The sequence below is a fragment of the Aotus nancymaae genome, unplaced genomic scaffold, assembly GCF_030222135.1.
Source record: "Aotus nancymaae isolate 86718 unplaced genomic scaffold, 86718_ANA_hifiasm-v0.15.2.pri h1tg000010l, whole genome shotgun sequence".
Lineage (NCBI taxonomy): Eukaryota > Metazoa > Chordata > Mammalia > Primates > Aotidae > Aotus > Aotus nancymaae.
The window spans coordinates 65,150,278-65,166,940 of NW_026988421.1; the positions used below are offsets into that span (position 1 = coordinate 65,150,278).

At 37.5% G+C, this 16,663-nt stretch overlaps 1 protein-coding gene and 1 non-coding gene across 7 annotated transcripts in view; one reads left to right on the forward strand and one right to left on the reverse strand.

The window, feature by feature from the left end:
- Positions 1 to 16,663, reverse strand: part of PPP3CB (protein phosphatase 3 catalytic subunit beta) — a 58,256-nt gene that overhangs the window by 8,552 nt on the left and 33,041 nt on the right. For 2 of the 6 annotated variants that reach the window (XM_064374295.1, XM_064374299.1), the window contains exons 10-11: positions 9,670 to 9,747; positions 1,101 to 1,182 (exon numbers count right to left, since the gene is read on the reverse strand). In XM_064374295.1, coding sequence (XP_064230365.1) covers positions 1,101 to 1,182; positions 9,670 to 9,747 — 160 coding nt within the window. Of the gene's footprint in view, positions 1 to 1,100; positions 1,186 to 3,276; positions 3,304 to 9,669; positions 9,748 to 16,663 lie in introns of all 6 variants that reach the window. The other 4 variants (XM_064374296.1, XM_064374294.1, XM_064374298.1 and 1 more) reach the window with 3 other exon arrangements.
- LOC135274069 (U7 small nuclear RNA) lies at positions 8,852 to 8,913 on the forward strand. The gene has a single exon (XR_010341882.1). It is a non-coding gene; the product is annotated as a U7 small nuclear RNA (small nuclear RNA).

Genomic DNA, 16,663 nt, shown 5'->3' on the forward strand with positions numbered 1-16,663 from the left:
GAAAATATGGTATTTCATATGCACTGAAGTTCAAATGTCTGATATAATCAGTTTTGCAAACCAATTTTTAAAGACTGACCTATTCATTTGTACCCTTAAACCTGGTCTTCCTGAATTAACCCCAGGGAAGGCAATTTATGGCTCCAGCACAAGGGACTTTCTATATGGATGAACAAGTTCATCAAGAATACTCTAAAAAGTATCCCCTTCTTCTTACCCTGCTCCAACTTTCAAGGTGTAAATTTAGTTTTATCACCAAAAAAAGAGATACCAAAAATGAGCAATAATAATCATCAGAGTCAAAAATCTTAGCTTCAGAGGGACTTGTGTTCCCATCTTCAATAAACAAATATATAATTAACTTTTTTCTTTTTGAGACAAGGTCTCACTCCGTCACCGAGGCTAGAGGGCAGTGGCGCTATCGTAGCTCACTGCTGACAACTTCCTGGACTCAGGTGATCCTCCCATCTCAGCCTCCCAAACATCTGGAACCACAGGTGCATGCCACCAGGCCCAGCTAATTTTTGTATTCTTTTTTGTAGCGGTGGGGTTTCGCCATGTTTCCTAGCCTGGTCTTGAACTCCTGAGCTCAAACATCTGCCCACCTCGGCCTCCTAAGGTGCTGGGATTACAGGCGTGAGCCACCGTGCCTGGCCTAAGGGCCTAAGTAACTTCTTTACAGGAAGAATGATACCATACCATGTTGCCTTTTTTTTTTTTTGGAGACAGAGCCTTGCTTTGTCGCCCAGGCTGGAGTGCAGTGGTGCAATCTTGGCCCACCACAACCTCCGCCTCCCTGGTTCAAGCAATTCTCATGCCTCAGCCTCCCAGGCAGCTGGGACTACAGGTGTGCGCCACCATGCCAGATATTTTTGTATTTTTAGTAGACACAGGGTTTCATCACCTTGGCGAGGTTGGTCTCAAACTCCGGACCTCAGGTGATCCGCCTGCCTTGGCATCCCAAAGTGCTGAGATTACAGGTGTGTATCACCACACCCAGCCCCATGCTGCTTTTAGATGTCAAGCGGAACAATGCTTGTAACAAGGTACAATAAACGTTAATTTCTGCAAAACAAATAATCAAGAAAATATATCATTACCTGAGGACAGAGAAGACTCTTGCCATCTTGCCAATTGCTCGAATTTTGTTTCTTATGATTTCTTTCCGGGCTGCAGCTGAACCTACTTTCAATGGAATAAATAGAGAGAAAGGCTCAAGTTTAGGGCATGCATGCTTACAATATTCTGTTAGCCTGTTCCACACTCATCTAAAGAAATACCAAGTCCCCTGCCACCAACTTACATGGAGGGTACTAGATGAACTCATGCTAAAAAATTTCTTGCTCTCTCAATGTTTAGCTCAGCATTGGTCTAGTACTGGGGTCTGATACATGTAGAAATAAAAAGTAATCCACAAACTTTATGATTTTACTCTACTGGCTAATCAGTAAAACAGCAATGGGAAAAACATAAAAAGAAACATGAGCCCAACTTGCATTACAAACCAGAGGGCAAAAACTGATAATAATCCTATAGTCTCTTTTTAATTTTCATGAGAACCTATGGCATGCAGACTAACAGACAGGAATTTGTTAACAGTCCTGTAGTTTTATTTAACTATCACAAAGTATTTGACATGCAGGCTGACAATATCCCATCAGACTATGACAGAATAAGCTTTTTGCTTTGAATTGGTTTAAAACTAATGGCATGAAGGAGCTACTGTGCAGGTAATCCTGAACTAAGGGCTATACCAGCAGTCAACAATGCACATCTTAACCTAATGTACCAAGTGTGTCCCTAAGGTCATGCAAATATATACAATCTTTTACATCTCTAGGTAAGTATGACATAAGCAATGAGAAAAACATGGCTAAAGGATCACTACTGCTTCATCTCTAAAGGGTTAGCTGTGCTATCTATGATTGATGCAGAAGAAAATATACCACAATAACTAAATCCCTGGCTGGAATGACTCAAAGGTTTTATCTTCCTTCCCTTGGCCTCCAGAAAGAACATCATCAATCTCAGTCCTGTTATCTCATATATAGCAACTAGAATCACTCTGGACCCAAAAGTGTGGTTCCTCAGAGCTGTGCTTCAACATAATGAAAACACATATGGAAGCACCATGGTTGAGGAGAAGGTTAAGGAAAGGCTAAAGACACTAGTTCAAAAGGGGCCTTAGGTATACAGAGGTCTGAACAACTCTTAAGTCTTTTTGGGAGAGAACATCTCATTTAAAATTCAAGCCGTCCACAATTACATATAATTAAAAACTAAGATAATGACTGGACCTGACTGCAAGAAAAGAGAAAAAGAAATCCAACTTCAAAGATAGAAACAAAAGACATATTTTAGAGGGAAAAAATAGGCTCCATGATATGTTTATGATCTTCTAAAGGGTAAATACTATGAGCACTGAAGCTACAGCTTTTACAAGTCCAAAACTGTGTGGGTACCTGAGTACCATGGCACTCTAAACAGGTATTTTTAAAATACAAAAAAAAAAAAAAAAAAAAAAAAAAACTAAAAATCTAAGAATCATAGAATATTAGAATTTGAAGAGACATTGGAAATACTATAAAGTGCAATCTCCTCATTTTATAGACAAAGAAACTGAGTTTATTAAGTGACTTGTTCAGGGATAGAAGAAGGTAGGCCTGATTCTCTTCTAATCAATTATTATAAACATTTTGTTTTAAAATTGACAGATTTTTAAGGAGCTAGACTGGGGATAAGCAGTAGGGGTTTGGGGAAGATGGCTGTAATGAGGTACATTCATATTTTTGGTCTTAATTTCTATATCTGTAAAACTGAATGACATGTAAACTATACTGATATCAAATGAAAAATTCACAGGAATATAAAAACACTGTACAAATCAGGATTTTAAATCAGTCTACAAACACATCATGCATCATATTAAAGTAAATGTCCACAGTAACATTTCTTTGGGAAATAATACAGACAATCAAACAACCCTAATCATGCAGGGAAAAGTACAAAACATTACAAATAAGCAAAAGAATGAAATTTTAAAACAAGAGGAATGAAAAGGAGGGAAAAATATTTCCATGCACAGAAAGACAGATATCTTGGAATATGACTTCTAAAAATACCAAATACTAACTCAGATAAAACTTAACCTAAATTTGAACAAGGCCCAAGAGGACTCCACATAAACATTACTTGATGAATGTGCTAACTTACATGGACATGAGGATAACTTATGAAGTCATATTTCAAAACAATGTTACTCTGTCTGGTCTGTACCTTTTTTATTGCCATATATGAGCCGTTCTTCAGATGGAGAGTCCAGAAAAAAGGAAGTGAATGATGGAGAAAAAGTGGTTGAGACAAATAAAAAGATAGAGATTTAACTTGGCAGTGGTACTGAAGAATGAATGTAGAAAGAAAGGGAGAAAAATGAAGGCCCTCATATTTGAAAAATTGAAAAATGTAGTACTGTAGAATCTGGTGAATAAAGAGGGATGCCACTGGGTAGAGCTCTAAAGTAAAGATTTCTTAAAAGATATGTGCTCGGAAGAAATTAAGGACAGAATGACTATCATATCTGATGAAAGCAGACATAATTAGGGACAGAAAAAAACATGTGAAAACACGTAAGACTGATAAAAGACTGCTAACAACAATTGCACATTTATAGTCATACCCCTAAGGAAATGTGTCACCTGTGGAAGTATATTAAGTAAAAGGTAATGATATAAATGAAATACAAACTCATGTGGTTCTTCAAGGACACCAACATCTGCAAAATCTGTAGTACATACAGAGAAATGTAGATAACTTTATAAACTGCCTCAGCAGAAAACCTCACCCCCTCCCAACGAAGGAAAAGCTAAACCTCCCACACTCCCTAACAAAAGCACATGATTTCCTGAATCTGAATTGCAGAACTTTTGCATATACTCAGGAGCAGCAGTATGTGCTTTCTGTCCCCAATCTAATCTGGGTGTTTAGGGGACATCTTTTTGCAAAAATAGCAATAGATTGTTTCAAATCAAATAATAGTTCTAAGAGTAGGCAGCTGGGGTGGTTTCATTTGAGCTTTCCATATCTTCCATTCTAACGCTGGGATACATTATTCCATTACAGGAAATGTACTTATTTTAGTGAAACTGTAACACATATGGATTATGTATTTCCCTTTACCAAACTGAAGACAAAAGATAAATATCTGGAAAAAATTGTATGCAACCTAAATATCACAGAAATCAGTGTTCAAAAATTCTCTTTTACAATCAACACTTCTAAAAGAGATGCCATGTGCATTTATACTTTAGTGTTAATGCAAATTTTTGTCTTAAGAATGGCCCCATATATACATTAAACAACATAGGGCACCAAAGATTTACCACTTAACAACAGTCTTATGCCTTTACCTAATCTAAATTTTTTTTGAGACCCAGTCTTGCTCTGTCCAACCAGGCTGAAGTGCAATGGTGCAATCTCGGCTCACTACAACCTCTGCCACCCAGGTTCAAGTAATTCTCCCACTTCAGCCTCCCAAGCAGCTGGGACTACAGGCACATGCTACCACATCTGGCTAATTTTTTGTATGGTTTTAGTAGAGACAGGGTTTTCCCATGTTGGCCAGGCTGGTCTCAAAATCCTGACCTCAGGTGACCCACCTGCCTTGGCCTCCCAAAGTACTGGGATTACAAGCATGAACCACCTCACCCAGCCATCTTAGTTTTAAATATATAAAAATTACTCCTTCTTTCCTGAGACTCAGATCTCCAATCCTCCTGCTCTCTCTCTCTTTCCCCAAAGAAAAGCTAAACCCTTATTCTGATTCCACAGCCATCCATTAGGTTTTCTTTCCAAAGTCAGATTTCTTCCCAGACCAAGTCCAAGGATGTTTCTACTGTTGTGTAGGAAAAGAGGAAGGAAAGAACAGAAGGCATGCCACCATGGTGAAAGGAAAGGAGAAAAGATGGACAGAGGTAAATGGAAGAAATCAGGAAATAAAAATAATGAAGGGAAATAAACCTAGTTCCAGTACACTTTCCCTACCCCATCTTAAACCTCAGTATCTATCTGAATCTCCTCCTCTGCCCTTCATTTCCTCAATATTCTTTTCTCTTTCAAACTATTCCCATTCCTCCATGCAAACTCCCAGACTCATATTCCTAAAACTTTCTTGGAGTCCCTACTCCTAATACTTGATAGCGGAAGAGTTAAAAAAAAATGAGGAGTAATTGTATCTGCCCTGTTAGCAGTGAAGGGAGATCTAGTTCTAAGCTGAAACTCAATGTATTTTCCCATAGAAACATTGTCATAAACGGTGCTTAACAATTCTTAAAATTATTTGAGAGTGGGAAAAAATTTTTATTCTCTCTATTCCCTCATTTTCTGGATAAGAAAATCCTGAGAAATTAGGTGCTTTTTCTAAGATCACACAGCTAGTGAATGGTAGTGACAAGACACCTAAACCACTGATCCTTTTCATTAAACTACATTGCCTCTTTAATGATCAAATTAAATTCATCCCTGGAAAGCAAGAATAATATAACAAGTGAATAAATTATCATACTAACAGGAAAAATATTGATGATATATAAAATCTTCTCATTAGAATATAATAAAATTTTATATTTATTTCTGGTTAAATCTCAAAACATGACTCTGTATCTTTCTTCACATAAATCATAGGTACCTAAAACCAAGTACTATAATTAGACTTAACAAGGAAACTTTTTTCTTCTTCTTATAGGAAGAGGACTAAAAGCATTACCTACCATCATTCCTATTTAACTTACTATTGGCAATATTGATAATAACTTTTAAAGAATAAAAGAAAGGTAAAAATGCAGAAAATAACAATACAGATCCCCTATAAGTGACAGATTTTTAAAATAGAAAATAAAAATTATCATAAAAAATAATTCTGCTAATTCAAGTTTGTTAGATACGAGATAAACCCACAAATATATAGTATATTCCCATACAGATAGAAAATATGTTGAGAGATACCAGTTGTAGTAGAAATAAGAACATGAAATATTGAAGTATTAATTTAACTTGACAATAACAAAAGTTTTTCAAACAAAAACTATATAATCTTAAATGAAGGAATTATGTATTAAATGAAGTAATTATAGTAAATAAAATAATTATATAGAGCAAGAGTTCTTGGTCTTAGTTTGGAAAACTAAATACTATTGATTTATTTTTTAAAAAAACAATAACACAAAAGAAAACCAAAAAAAACCTTGGCTGGGCATGGTGGTTCATGCCTGTAATCTCAGCACTTTTTGAGAAACTGAAGTGGGAGGACTGCTTGAGGCCAGGAGTTCAAGACCAGCCTGGACAATGGAGGGAAACCTTATCTCTTAAGAAAAATTTAAAAAACCTCCCTGGGTTCAGATATGCATTTAATATGATATCAATTAAAACTCTCACTAAATATTTCACAGAATTTGAAAAACAGAAAACTTTACTTTAAAAAATTAGGCTATGTGCCAATAATTATTTCAATTATTCATTATCTCAATATCTTCAACATTATGAAGTAGATATTATTGTCATTTCTTTGAAGATAAGAGAAACTGAGACTCAGAAAGGTTAAGTAAGTTGTCTGATGCCACAGAACCATCATAAGGAACTAGAATCTGAGCCCAGGTCTAGTCTTACAACAAACAGTGACAGCAGAACAGGGAAACAAAATATCTGTTTAAAACTATTCAATGGCCCGGCACGGTGGCTCACCCCTGTAATCCCAGCACTTTGGGAGACCGAGGCGGGCGGATCACCTGAGGTCAGGAGATCAAGAAAAGCCTGGCCAAGATGGTGAAACCTCATCTCTACTAAAAATACAAAAATTAGCTGGGCACAATCGTGGGTGCCTGTAATTCCAGCTACTCAAGAGGCTGAGGCAGGAGAATCATTTGAACCAACCAGGAGGCAGAGGTTGCAGTGAGCCTAGATTGTGCCACTATACTCCAGCCCGGGCAACAGAGCAAGACTCCATCTCAAAAAAAAAAAAAAAAAAAAAGGAAAGATAATTAAAATAAGGAAAAGTAAGTATTATTCATTAAAGTTTACTATCCAAACCAAAAAATAATTGATATAAATATGCTATGTCAGTTATTAACCAAAGTATAAGAACAAAAGCACATTTTCTACCTACCACCAACAGATGGCAATGGTAGTACTTGTACACAGTTACTTTGTACTTTCAACAAATGGGCTTTCCTTTTTTTTTTTTTTAAGACGGGGTTTTGCCATGTTGGACAGGCTGGTTTCAAACTCCTGACCTCAAGTGATTCACCTGCCTCAGCCTCCTGAAGTGCTGGCATTACAGGCGTGAGCCACCGTGCCCGGCCAACAAATGGGCTTTCAAGTGTTTTAGAATAAAACCTGCCGGGCGCGGTGGCTCACGCCTGTAATCCCAGCACTTTGGGAGGCCGAGGTGGGTGGATCACGAGGTCAAGAGATCGAGACCATCCTGGGGTCAACATGGTGAAACCCCATCTCTACTAAAAATACAAAAAAAATTAGCTGGGCATGGTGGCGCGTGCCTGTAATCCCAGCTACTCAGGAGGCTGAGGCAGGAGAATTGCCTGAACCCAGGAGGCAGAGGTTGCGGTGAGCCGAGATCACGCCATTGTACTCCAGCCTGGGTAACAAGAGCGAAACTCCGTCTCAAAAAAAAAAAAAAAAAAAAAAAAGATCAAACCTGTTTGTAAGTAGAGAAATTTCTATATAGGTATCATTCAGATTTTACTCAGTAAGTGATCAAATGAAATGGAGGACAGTTTACACAGTTGGAAAATAGTAATTTTCTACTTAGCATCACTAGAAATCAAAGAAATGTGAACTTAAGCAACTATAATTTACTACTATATAGCCATAAAGCAATTAAGTAAAAATAACCAAAATCCAATGAGGTAGTCCTGTGGAGAAATATGTCTATGGCTTCCTTGCTGGAGGCACTTCACAGTGATCCAGTCCTTCTGCAAAGCAATCTGGTAGTTCACAACTAAAACAATGAAGCTAAAGAGTTGCAGAGTTAATTCTGTAACTCTATAATTCTGTTCAATAAATTTATTCCAAGGAGGAAAATAAAAGCTATTATACAAACATGTTTATTTTACTGTTATTCATAATAAGATTTAGAACCCAATTGCCAAACAATATGAGATTAACTATGAAAATTAAAATTATGGTGTGTGCGTGCATACACATACACACACACATACACACACACATACACACACATGCACACACAGATACATAGATATACAGATTTTAATAGAGACAGGGAAATCTTTCCATATTGCCCAGGCTGGTCTCCAACTCCTGGACTCAAGGGATCTTCCTGCCTTGGCCTCTCAAAAGTGCTGGGATTATAGGTATAAACCACCATACCTGGCCAAACATTATAGAATAGACTTAGCAATATTAGCTATGGCCAAGTGCGGTGGCTCATGCCTGTAATCACAGCACATTGGGAGGCCAAGGCGAGCGATCAAAAGGTCAAGAAATCGAGACCATCCTGGCCAACATGGTGAAACTCTGTCTCTACTAAAAGTACAAAAAAATTAGCTGGGCGTGGTGGCGCACGCCTGTAGTCCCAGCTACTTGGGAGGCTGAGGCAGGAGAATCACTTGAACCAGGGAGCTAGAGGTTGCAGTGAGCTGAGATTGTGACACTGTACTCCAGCCTGGCAACAGAATGAGACTCCATCTCAAAATAAAAAGAAATATATAGCTATTAAATCTTGCCAATATATAGATTATCATGTTAACATGGTAAACAATTACCATGTTTAATATATGGAAACATTTAAGTACTGATTACAACTACAAAAAGTATACTAAAACAGTGTGATAGCACTTTTAGAATTTGTCTAGCAGGCTTTCCGGTTTTTGCCGGAAAGCCGCACCCCCGCAAAAAAAAACCTGTATACTAAAACATAGATGTGAGGGGAATATGGAAGGGAAGAGTTTTTGGTTTATAAATTGTTTGTATTTTTATGTACTCAGGTTTTAATAAATAAACATTTAAATAATAGTTTTGAATAAAATTTCAAAACAAAATAAAATGAATTTTGCTTCTATAGTACTACTTTTTATTATAAGCATGCATTAGGTACACAGGCCTGTTGGCTTACATAACAACAACCGTGTATAACTTTGTTTTTACAGAAAAAATGCTTTCAGAATCTCAAACTAAATTAGCAAGTGGTCTTTTAGAACACAACCACACTAATTTAGAAACAGTCTATTTTAGTGTCTGAAAGGAAGGAAAAACCAAATTGAGAGTTCAGGTATGTTTCTGATGCACTAAGAATATTGTACTAATAAAACAAATAGTATTTTTATCCTCTTTTCTCTAAGCAGTGTCCATATTCATCAAGAACCACATCTTTTTAATACTTCAGTTTTCCTTTCCTATGGTCTTTCTTCCAAATTTCTCCTTTCCCAAAGTTCACCTTCTTCCCCATATTATCATAAAAAAATGAAATAACTAAAATTATTTTCAAATTTTAATATCCCAAAAAAAGTGACTTGTTACTTATCAAATAGCACAGTCATCTCCAAGCAATGACTACTTTTTGCAAAATAGTGTGTACTGAGGCTAGGCAGTAAAGAAATACCATTTCACAATTAAAAAAAATAATAAGATGAATAATCATACCATCAAACTGGTCTTCACCTTCAGTCATTAGTTCATCATCAGAGCAAATACTCAGAACATTTACCAACATTTCTGTCACTATTTGAGAAAAAAAAGTTACATGTTAGCTGACCATATATAACTGTCCATATATATGCATTGCAACTATTCCTACAAATGGTCAAACAATGTTTAGCCCAAGAAAGCAAATACATTCTTATAGGAAGAATGATGGAATTTAAAAAATGCAAAGGCTTTCAAAATGAAAGAAATTCAATGGATAACAACTCTGAAAGAAAGAGATTCTTTATGGAACTAATTTTCAGGCCTCTCAAAAAAAAAAACAAAAAAACAAAATGAAGCCGATAAGAACAGAGATGAATAACAACTGAATATATACATTTCAAATCTTCATTCGTGGATATAGCATAATAAGAAAAAAAATCATGGAACAGTTTTACTGGTTCCAAAAAGTCCCAAGATTTAATCTTTTAAAAACTGGCTTCAGCAACTTCCTTGAAATTTATTTCTAATGATTACTAATGACTACCTAACAATCTGAAGTCTTGGCTTTTTCATAGGCCTAATCCTCCTTGACTATTCTATATATTTTTTTCCTTCTCTTTTTCCTTGGTTCCCAAGGTTCTATTCTTCTGGTTTTCCCATTTGGATCATTTTCCCCAAAAACTCTGTATATCAAGATTCTCTCTGCAGTATTATTCCTCTTGTATGTTCAATTACTTGGCATTTCTGTATAGTATCACATTTACAGTTTCAATTATCACCTCACTGAAGATGATTCCAAAGTCTGTATCTCCAGTGTTGATCTCCCCTTCAGGCTCTGGATTTCCTTGCTGGTTTTATTGTCAACTGTCTTAAACCATTTGTATACTGTATGTTTCCCTACTAGAATGAAAACTTTATGAGTGTAGGATGTTGTTTAATTCATTATTGTAACTGCAGAGCCTAGCACTGTCCCCTGTCACATGACAGGTACCCAATAAATATCTAACAAGTAAGTACATAAAATAAGAAAGATAAAAGCAAATTTCAATAAATAATATTTAAAAAGTCTACTGACACCTAGATGTCCTGAAGGACCCAGAAATGAACATATTCCAAACAAAATTCAGTATTTCTCCTACAAACCATTTTTTCCTTCTATAAATATACTTTTTAAAAAATATACTTTTAAAAAATTACATAAATACAATTTTTCCTTCTATAAACATACAAAAGCCCCCCACACATCAGGTACTGCACTAAAGCTCTAGGATTCAGGTATTAAATGCGAAGTCTCTACCTTCAAAAAGCTTACTAACCACTGAAGGAGATACTAAATATCAACCTCAAAAGAGTGATGAAAACATGCTGTAAGTATTCAAAGATATGCAAAAGATCTGCTGGGGAAGGTAAGGCTTTTGATAGATGACATTTGAAAGGAATCACCAACTATGAGTGTGCCAAGTGAAGAGGGCAGATAAGGTATGCTAAACAAAAGTTAGAAAAATGATGTAGTAGTCACTTAGCACAACAGAATAGAGAGTCTAGAAAGAAAATCTGATATTTATTTTTTTCACAAGGGTGCCAAAACAATTCAGTGGCTAAAGAACAGTCATTTCAACAGTGGTGAACTACAAAAGAATAAAGCTGCAAACGGTCACATGTGAAAGAATAAACTGGACTCCCCCTACTGTACACAACATGCAAAAATTAACTCAAAATGGATCAAAAACCTAATGTAAGAGCTAAAACTCTTAGAAAAAAACAGGGATAAATCTTTATGAGCTTGGATTAGGAAATGATTTCTTAGGTATAACAACAAAAACACAAGCAACAAACGAAAAAATGGCTAAATATGACTTCGTCAAAATTAAAAAACTTTTTGACCAGTCACAAAAGACCATATATTTTATGACCGTATTTATATAAAACGTCCAGCGTAGGCAAATCTATGGAGACAGAAAGATTAGTCTTTCTGATGGTTACACAACTCTAGAAATATACTAAAACCAACTGAATTGTATACTTCAAATAGATGAATTGCATCGTATATAAATTATATTTCAATAAAGCTGTTATGTTGTATACCTTAAAGATATACAATAAAAGGCCGGGTGCAGTGGCTCACGCCTGTAATCCCAACACTTTGGGAGGCTGAGGCGGGTGGATCACGAGGTCAAGAGATCGAGACCATCCTGGTCAACATGGTGAAACCCCGTCTCTACTGAAGATACAAAAAATTAGCTGGGCGTGGTGGCGCGTGCCTGTAATCCCAGCTACTCAGGAGGCTGAGGAAGGAGAACTGCCTGAACCCAGGAGACAGAGGTTGCGGTGAGCCGAGAACAGGCCATTGCACTCCAGCCTGGGTAACAAGAGCGAAACTCCGTCTCAAAAAAAAAAAAAAAGAAAAGAAAAAAAAAGATATACAATAAAATATTTTTTAAAAAATTAGAAAACTTTTGTGCTTCACATGACAAAAAAAGCAGGTATGGATGTATGTGCCTGTAATCCCAGCTACGTAGGAGAGTGAAGAAGGAAGATCACTTGAACCTAGGAATTTGAGACCAGCCTAGGCAACACAGTAAGATCCTACCTCTAAAAAAAAAAGGAAAAAAATTCACTAGTCATGGTGGAACATGCCTGTAGTCCCAGCTACTTGCAAAGCCATGTGGGAAGACTGCTTAAGTCCAGGAGTTTGAGATTGCAGTGAATTATGACTGCCTCCTGCATTATCTCTCTTTGTTGATAATGTCATTTAGCCTAACTGAGAGAGTGAATGCCTAAATGATATTATCAAGAAAGTGAAAGCCAGCCAAGCTGGGGGCTCATGCCTGTAATCTCAGCACTTTGGGATCACTTGAGGCCAGGAGTTCGAGATCAGCCTTACCAACATGGTGAAACCCTGTCTCTACTAAAAATACAAAAATTAGCCAGGCATGGTGGCCATATGCCTGTAAGCACACCTACTCGGGAGGGTGAGGCAGGAGAATCGCTTGAACCTGGGAGGTGGAGGTTGCAGTGAGCCGAGATGGAGCCACTGCATTCCAGCCTGGGTGACAGAGCAAGATCCTGTCTCAAAAAAAAAAAAAGAGAAAGTGAAAGTGGAATGGAGGAAAATTATTTGTAAATCATACATATGATAAGGAACTTGCATACAGAATATATAAAAAACACAACTCAACAATAATTACCTTACATGAAACAACTAAGACATGGAAAAACAAATACTGCATGTTCTCATAAGTGGACGCTAAATAATATATATACATGGAGGTAGAGTGTGGAATGATAGACAATGGAGCCTTGGAAGGGTGGGGAGGTGGGAAAGGGATGGAAGATGAAATTACTTAAGTACAATGAATGCTAGTCTGGTGATAGATACACTTAAAAGCCTTGACATCACCACTATGCAATATATCCATGTAACAAAATTACACTTACACTTCATAAATTTATACAAACAACAAAAACATTTTTAATAAAGAAAATTTTAAGACAATCCAATTATAAAATGAGCAAAGGATTTGAAAATATATTCATCCTCAGCTGGGTGCAGTGTGGCTCATGCCTGTCATCCTAGCACTCTGGAAGGCTGAGGCAGGCAGATCACTTGAGCTCAGGAGTTATAAGTCTGGGCAACATGGTGAAACCTCATCTCTATATTAAAATAGATATTTTATATATTTAACATATTTTAAAGTATTATATATTAAAATATATTTATTTGAGCTCAGGAGTTATAAGTCTGGGCAACATGGTGAAACCTCATCTCTATATTAAAATAGATATTTTATATATTTAACATATTTTAAAGTATTATATATTAAAATATATTTATATATAATACATGATATATTAAAATATATTAATATTAAATATATATTATATATTAAAATACATTTTTTTCATCCAAAGAATACACACTCCTGATTAAACTATAAAATGGTACAGCTGTTTTGGAAAACAGTTTGGCAGATCCTTAAAAGGTTAATCATAGTTACCATATGACTCAGCAGTTTCACTCCCAGGTCTATACCCAAGAAAATGAAAATTTTATAAAACTTGTAGGTGCATATTCTTTGCAGCATTATTAATAACAGTCCAAAAGTAGAAACGTCTATCAACTGATGAATAAAACAAACAAAATGTGCTATATCCATACAATAGAATACTATTCCATCAGAAAAAGGAATGTCATACTGATTCATGCTACACCACAGATAAACCTTGAAACATGGAAAGAAGCCAGTCACAAAAGAGCACACACTGTATGATTCCATTTATATAAATGGTCCAGAATAGGTGAATATATGGGGATAGCAGATTGGTGGTTGCCTAGGGTTCGCAAGGGGGGTTAGGGGAAAATGAAGAGTGACTGCTAATGGGCACAGGGTTTCTTTGGAGGGGATGATGGAAATGTTCCAAAATTGTGGTAGTAGTAGCACAACTCTTTGGTATATAAAAAAACATGGAATTATATAATTTAAATAGGTCAACTGTATGGTATGTGAATTATATGTCAATAAGGCTGTTATGAAAAATAAAGAAAAGTATGAAGTTATAAAACTTAAAAAGCATAGCACGTTCAGAAAACTGGCTTTGCAGCCAGTTGCGGTATAAGCCCAGTACTTTGGGAGCCCAAGGCAGGTGAATCACCTGAGGTCAGGAGTTGGAGACCAGCCTGACCAACATGGAGAAACCCCATCTCTACTAAAAATACAAAATTAGCCAGTCATGGTGGCACATGCCTATAATCCCAGCTACTTGGTAGGCTGAGGCAGGAGAATCGCTTGAACCTGGGAGGTGGAGGTTGCGGTGAGCCGAGATAGTGCCATTGCACTCCAGCCTGGGCAACAGGAGCAAAACTCCATCTCAAAAAAAAAAAAAAAAGAAAAGAAAAGAAACCTGGCTTTGCTGTGTTATGCCTAGAACAAACATAATATGAAAGAGAAAGGCAGGAAATGAGGCTGAAGAGAAAGTAGGGAAGGTCCAAGACTCTGTGTGACAGGTTAAGGTTTATCTTGAAAGCTACATGGAGCCATTTAATGGAAACTAAATAGTAGCTTTAAAGTATGCATTTTCATCCAGAAATTTGGCTTCTGAAAGAAAAGGCAAGAAAGTAATAGCAAAATAAATAAATAAGAGAGAGAAAGTCACAGCACAGTAGTAGTGAAAGACATCAGATGAGAGAAATGTTATTTATTTTTTATTTAAAGATCAGATAGATTTGAATAATTTATAAAAGAACTAGTAGTGAGAATGTGAAGATATAGAGGACATAAATGATAGAGCAAGTTTCCCAAAAAAGCAGAAGGGTAATAGAATCTAGAGACAGGTTAGACTGCCTTGAATGGAGGGGTCATCTCTTCAAGGGAAGAATTCAAGATGAGCGTACTTTATAAAGGAAGAAAACAATAAAGAACACTCCCACTAGTAATGTGTTTTCACTAGTGAGGGAAATGGATAGAAGAAAATGTTTAAGAAAAAAATATGAAAGGAGCCAAGTGCTAATAGCCAACAATGGGAAAAATGAAGTAGCCTCTCCCATCATAGGCTCAGAGGTCTAGGAGGAAAGAATAGTTTTGGGGGTGGAGGAGGAGCCCATTGACCAGCAGAGCCTCAGGACACTGCTCCCCATAGTCAGGGACGGCTCTAGCTTCAGCCACCACGTGGTGTTAAATCCCTAGGCAGTACAAGTGCAAGAGTGAATGAAGCTTGATGGCTTCCACTTAGACTTCAGAAGACATATGAGAAAGCCTGAGTGCCCAGGCAGAGCAGGGCAGAGCCCTACAGAGATATACTACTAGGGCGGTGCCAAGGAAAAATGTAGGGCTGGAGACCCCACACATACTCCCAACTGAGGCACTGCCTAGTGGAGCTGTGGGAAAGGGTTGCTGCCCTGCAGACCCCAAAATGGTAGAGCCACTGGCAGCTTGCAACCTCAGTGTGGAAAAACCAGAGGGACGGAACTGCCCACTCCTTGAAGTAGGTTGCCCAGGATGTAGGACCCAGAGTCAATGATTATTTTGGAGCTTTAAGATTTAATGACTGTGGCTGGGCGCGATGGCTCACATCTTAATCCCAACACTTTGGGAGATCAAGGCGGGTGGATCACTTGAGGTCAGGAGTTCAAGACCAGCCTGGCCAACATGGTGAAACCCTGTCTCTACTTAAAATACAAAAATTTGCCAGGCATGGTGGTGCAAGCCTGTAGTCCCAGCTACTCGGGAGGTTGAGGCAGAATAATCACTTTAATCTGGGAGGTGGAGGGTGCAGCGAGGCGAGATCATGCCACTGCACTCCAGCCTGGGCGCAACAGAGCAAGACTGTCTCAAGAAGAAAAAAAAAAAAAGAACAAGACTTAATGACTGCCTGCTGGGTTTCAGGCTTGCATAGGGCCTGAACTCCTTTTCTTTTTTGGCTGATTTCTATCTTGGAAGTAAATAATTTGCCTTTGACTTTACAGGTTCATAGGTGGAAGGAACTTGGCTTGAGTCTCAGATGAGACTTTGGACTTGGCACTTTTCAGTTAAATGCTAGAATAAGTTAAGACTTTGGGGAACCATTGGCAGAGGATGGTTGTGTTTTGTAATATCAGAAGGACATGATATTTGAGGGAGCAGGGGCAGAATGATATAGTTTGGATGGTGTCATCTCTAAAGCTCATGCTGAATTGTAATCCCCAGTGTTGGAGGTGGAGCCTGGTGGGAGGTGACTGGGTTGGATTTCTCATGAATGGTTTAGCACCATCCCTTTGGTGCTGCCCTTGCGATACTGAGTAAACTCTTGTGAGATCTGGCTATTTATAAGTATCTGGCATCGTCCCCCTAGCTGTCTCGCTCCTGCTCTCACATGTGAAGTGTCTGCTCCCACTTCACCTTCCATCATGAGTAAAAGTTCCCTGAGGCTTCCCCAAAGCCAGGGAGATGCTGATGCCATACTTATACAGCCTGCGGAATCACGAGCCAATTAAATTGCCTTTCTTTTTGAGACAGAGTCCCATTCTGTCCCC